Source organism: Osmerus mordax, chromosome 9, assembly GCF_038355195.1.
Source record: "Osmerus mordax isolate fOsmMor3 chromosome 9, fOsmMor3.pri, whole genome shotgun sequence".
In the NCBI taxonomy this organism is placed as follows: domain Eukaryota; kingdom Metazoa; phylum Chordata; class Actinopteri; order Osmeriformes; family Osmeridae; genus Osmerus; species Osmerus mordax.
In genome coordinates, this window is record NC_090058.1 from 8,051,713 (window position 1) to 8,057,417 (window position 5,705).

Genomic DNA, 5,705 nt, shown 5'->3' on the forward strand with positions numbered 1-5,705 from the left:
CAAATATATTACATATTGCTACAGAATATGACTTATTGACTTTGTGAAGCTATAAGAATATGTCAAATTGTATTGTAAAAAATGTCAGCATGCCAGCATTACCAGATGTCCACTAGATGGCAGTCCTAAATCAAACATTGTTGCATACAGGTCCGGAGTGTCTTTACTCCCTCCTCAATGCAAAAACCCAACAGAGCTTATCAAGGTGTTACTTTTCAGACACAAAATATTTTTATTTGCAGCACTTATTTTTGACTGTAATACATTATTCAACAGTTAGTTTGTTAGCCATTTATGGTAAGAAAGCCGTCAACCAGCTAAATATATTGTGTCTTCAAGCCATTCATCACAATACCAGGTCCAAGTCATTAGATAAACAATACCAAGCCATTAGAACTTCACAATACATTGACATCAGAGAGCAAACAGTCAAACTAATGTCAAGTGACATCCACTTGGTCAGAGCAGGCAGGCCCACCTATTTCAGATAACAGAGAAAACTACTGTATATAACTCCCATAACTTAACAAAAATCCCAATGGATGTGCTATTGCAAAAGCAAAAAGTTGAAAAAAAAATGCAGAAGATTGAAGAGTTGTAGTGGCCTTATTCAATACTACAAGTGCGTGGTTTGAGAAGGATTTGGCATAATGGTGCATAAGCTGTGTTTGAGCTATGTTGTGCTAGATAAATTCTGCTTGCTACTGTGAATAATGGATGCCGTAAGTGCATCACGCCAAGGCAGCAAACTCTTATCTCGGAAAACAGCTTAATCTACCAAATTCTTCAAAGTTGGTTTTGCAGTTCAAATTATTCAACAGTGTTTTTTATTAATGGTACCGTAATTATTACGCTAAATCTGAGCTCTGTGGCTTCTAATAAATGAATTTGACAGAAGAGATATTAACATGATTTTAACCATAAAAGTGACTTTAAAATAAAATTTTCAGCAAATGAGATGCCCTGAAGTCACATAAGTTGTTCCGAAAGCTGAAGATTTTGCTATAAGATGAACAAGTTATGGTGAGTGTTTTATCACTTTTTTTCCACATACCATATGTTTAGGATTGATAACTATAACATATGTCTTTGGCAAACATGACAAAGGGATCCAATCCCTCAGAGAAAGTACTCCACCTCTTACAAATCCCTTTAATAAACTCTGTAAACATAGGCACCAAACAGCCAATCAATCAAGCCCATATAACCGATTGTATTAAATATATATTTGTCCTTTCACACTTATTGGTAAATGTTGTCATTGGTTTTGATAAAGTAGGTATTCTGTAGTTTTATTCACATGTGAATTGTGCTCGTAGACAGTTTCTAAAGACCTGTATTGTATGGATCTAGGTTATTTGCTTCTTGTAACTGAATGGCGTAGGTTTACATTGCTCTCTTAAATGCAGTCAGAATATCAAGTTTTTCAGAACATCCTTATAGACCATAATGTTGTATGTTGTGGCAGGCATTGTGCTAATAAATGATGTCACTGAAGTGCTTGTTTGCATAGGGCATAAATGGAGCAGCCATGTCCAGACATACTTAAACTGTTCCCTTATTCTCAATGCAACCATTTTCCACATAAGATGCTTGGCCAAAGCCACCAGCCAACTAATACGATTAAAACAAAACCTATTCTACCTGCAGTTACGAAAGTGCACCAAACAAAAATCCACATAGAGGTATGCACAAAATGGACTATTGTCTCATCTCTATATACAGTTGGATGCATATCTTGTAGCATTCATTCAACATTTAGAAAGTTTTCCTTCTTAAGGCTTATCCCGGAGACATGTTAACTCGCCATGCAAATGAACACATTCCATTTCGAGCACGTAAACTGGACACAAGAAAAGTAAAGCTGACATCGATAAGTGTTTATCTATTCCATTTCGGCTATGGTGTCTTATCGATAGTAGCATGACATTACACAATCCTCTCTGGCTTCTCTGGTAAACTGAGTATAAAAGGAAACAGTATTCCTTTTGCCTCCAGAGGGGCTCTCAGTGGTTCCTCCACAAAGTAGGCATTCTCCTCCTCCACTATGAACTGGAGCGTCTGTGTCTTGTTCACACAATAGATGCAGTTTCCGATGACGGCACACCTGAACGGCAGAGGACTTCCCTGTCGCTGTGACGCGCAGTCGTGCCACATCTTCACTATGGTGTTGTACTTGAACACGTTTATCCCCTGTTCCCGGTTGACGTCGAACCTGTAAATGAAGCTCTTGAGGGCCACCATGTCGGAAGACTTCTTCCTGCTGTTGTTGTAGGGGCACTCCTGCCACTCGTCCCTCTTGATGTCGTATCGGAGCAGACGGTAGAAGAGCGAGCCCCCGGAGACGTACAGCTCTCCGTTGCAGGTGGTGGCCTCGTGCGCAACTGCGAACGCCCCTTTAGGTAAGGGGGCCACCGCGGTCCAACGGTCCATACGGGGGTCGTACTTCTCCACCGTGAACAGACACTCCCCTCCGATGGCGTACAGGTTCCCATCCATGGACACCAGCTTAAGCTGTGACCTCGCCTGGTTCAACGGTCGAATCTCGCTCCAGCGGTTGGTGACGGGGTTGTAACAGAAGACCTTGTCTGAGACCTTGCCCTTGTCCCCATAGCCCTTTATCCCCCCAGCCACAAACAGGTAATTGTACATGGTGCAGATCCCACAGCCTTTCGTGTTGATGTCCTCGGGCATCACAGTCAGCGGTCTCCAGTCGTTTGCTGTCTCGTTAAAGTAGTAGATCATGTGATTGTCCTCGAAAGAGGCCACCGACAGGGGACTTTGCGGTCGGCTGTTGTTGCGACTGGGCGGTCTGCTGCCCACACGGTCAAACACGTCATTGATCTCTGCCACCATCAAGGACTTCTTCCCTTCCATTCTCTTCTTCAGGATCAGGTCTCGCTCGGAGCCGTTCAGGCGCCCGTAAACCGCAGGATCCCGGAGAACCTGCAGGAAGTTGTCACTCATGAAACGGTAGGCGGTTTCCTTCAGTTCACTGAGGCGCTGCTTTTTGGCTATGGTCAGGACCTCGTAGCAGTTCTCTGGCGTGATCTGCTCCGACATGGAGTCCATGGCAGCCTGGACGGCACAGGGGACCTGCAGGATCTTAGCCCCGGTGATGACGTCGACCACATTGTCCTTTTGCACACTCATCTGGGAAGTGTAGATGTAGTCTATCAAAATCGACAAGGTCTTGTAGTTCACGCCTTTCACTTTCAGGATGTCCCGAGACAGCCTCGCCCTGAAGTAGTCGCTCTTCTCCGCCAACACGGACTTGTGCACACTGATTTTCTGTCCGCCGACCTCAATCACTAAATCGGGCTCCTTTTTAGATGCTGCGTTTCCGTTGTGACCGCTGTCCCTGCGTGCTGAATGGCCATATTGTGTGGGCTCAGCTGTGTGGGAGCCAGGACTGGAGGAGAGACCTAGCTCTAGCGTGGTTGGCTGCCGGCCCATACAATGAGTATCAGGCGCAACAGTCCCGTGCTCAGAGGGGGTGGTGACGTTACTTTTCTGACACTGATTCTTCCCATGGTTGAAGGACAACAGGGGGCCGTCCACTTCCTGGTCGGCCCGGCTTTCAACACATGTAGAGGAGTCTACACAGCAGGGCACTTTGGCCTGGGCTCCATTCATACCATCACTGATGCCATTTCTGCCGTGAGAACCGTTCAGATCTGGGCTTGACGGAGGCACCTGCTTAGGATGATCATTTGAGATGTGAAACTGGTCGGTGTTTGAGATGTATGAAGTGTCAGTTGGCTGATGCTCATCATTATGGTTTTCCATGAACCCCCTGTCCAAGAGATACTCCTTGTCAAAGGTCATTGGGGCCTGGTCGTCCTTTAGGCACCCCAGGTCTGAGGTGTGGGAGCTCCCCTCCTGCCTCAGGGCTAAAGGACACAGCCCTCCCCCCTCCTCGGTGGGAGAGGCCAGGTCAGAGTTCCCAGCATGGAGGATGACGTCTGCTTTCACGGTGAACGTGCCCCCTCGTCCTCCCTGTCTCTGGGCTTCATTCATCTTAACACAGCGAGCTTGAGGCCAGATCCAGGGGGGTCATGGTAAGGAGGATTCCAAAACCAGTCTTCAGAGTCACCAATGTGTCTACAGATTGAGTCCCAGAGCTTCCGTTCATTACACTATTTGTGAAGAAGCAAAGAGACAGGGAATTAACCAAAGCAGATTCGCATTTTCAGTTTTGACTACATTGAAAGTTGTCAGTGCTTCTTGAAACTGCGAGGGGCGCCCTTACTCTACAATTAGATTACGCAAAGGTTTTCATCAGTAGTACATAATACGCCAATTTAGAGGTAAAACGCAAAAAACATAATGTAAGGAATTTTCTGTAACTTGTCGTATTTTAGCGTTGATTGATCGGATATTGCAAATATAATTAATCTAGTACAACTTAAGCACTGGCAGGACAAACACGTTCTTGTTGCTATAAATTGACATGACCTCTTACAATAATCACCCTACTTATCTATTATTTGTGTTAATGCGACCCGAGGGAGTTGGTCATAAACAGCTAGCGCATGCCCAGGGCGCATCGCACTTCGCTCTGGAGGAGTTAATTCTAAATATGACGGGAAGACACTGTAACATACCTCCTCGAGCATCTTAAAGCGCAGACTATATAAAACAATTCACGCAATTTCTTAAAATGCTTTATCAATTAGGCTAGGCGGATTGACAAGTGATTAGAACACACCTTGGTGAATAGGTTATTTAGCAATTGGAAAACAATAACCACGACATGTACTCTATCCCATTAGTTATTTCAAAGACTGAATAGCCTCAAAAAACGACGTAGCCTATATGCTTAACTGAAGAAAAAAAATCTGTCTCGTTTCAAATAATTTATTATGACCTACTTACGTTGTCTTGTGCTTAGATTCAACAGCCCCTCTTGGTCCTACACAAAGCACTGTTATGTAAGCTAGTCGCAACCTCGAGGATGCAGAAGCAGCAACCAAATTCGAGACAGATGGTGGTTTCTTCAATATTTCGGTAAAGATTCCAATTAACGTAGTCTGCCCCGTTCATTCGTTAATTTCAGTCCAAGACCACTATCTTGCCCGGTTTCTGCAAATTTGTGTATCTTCATTTTTCAATTGAATTATTATTCTGTCATTGTAAACAATGTTAGATCGACGTCTCGTCTAAAGCAAAAGGCTCACAGTTGTTTCGGGTCAAAGTCCTTATTCAGTAGGATTATCCACGACTAACGTCGCCAAGTAATTTCCCTCAGCAGGTCCTCGGCGCGACGTGGAACGCACATCAATGCTCTATTTCCCTTCTCACCATTTGGAATCATCGGTCCAGCATGCAGCCGCGGCTCCTCCGTGCCTCTTGCAGGCTGTGTTTTGATTTTTACTGTAGGCAGCAGACAGACAGTTATCGATCTAGACCACACCCCCTTAGTATTAACCCTACACACTTCAACACGTTCGCCCCATCACGAGCTGGAGGCATTCCGAGATCAAGATGCGACATTCCTTCATGTGCCTTTGTGCTGTTTTATGATTGGGGAAATCCCTCTATATCAAACCATGAGCCGACTATAAAAGCCACAATTGTAATTCCATTCCAGTGTATTAAGGCAGAGCCAGAAGCCATTCAGCTATGTGACTATTAATAATAGAAGGACTACTGAATGAGCATTTAGATTTTGTGTCTGTGTGATGCTTTACTGGGGTGTGAAA

At 44.5% G+C, this 5,705-nt stretch overlaps 1 protein-coding gene across 1 annotated transcript; it reads right to left on the reverse strand.

Annotated features, from left to right (window-relative positions):
* Window positions 1-243: 243 nt before the first annotated feature.
* LOC136949070 (kelch repeat and BTB domain-containing protein 11) lies at window positions 244-5,272 on the reverse strand. Its single transcript, XM_067243275.1, has 2 exons — window positions 4,879-5,272; window positions 244-4,139 (listed from the first exon to the last, which is right to left on the reverse strand). The coding sequence occupies exon 2, from the start codon at window positions 4,018-4,020 to the stop codon at window positions 1,930-1,932; it is 2,091 nt and encodes a 696-aa protein (XP_067099376.1). The 5' UTR covers window positions 4,021-4,139; window positions 4,879-5,272; the 3' UTR covers window positions 244-1,929.
* Window positions 5,273-5,705: the final 433 nt, after the last annotated feature.

What these genes read in the sequence shown, in the direction of transcription:
- LOC136949070 (XM_067243275.1), bottom strand. Translation starts at nt 4,020, where the DNA reads ATGAATGAAGCCCAGAGACAGGGAGGACGAGGGGGCACGTTCACCGTG.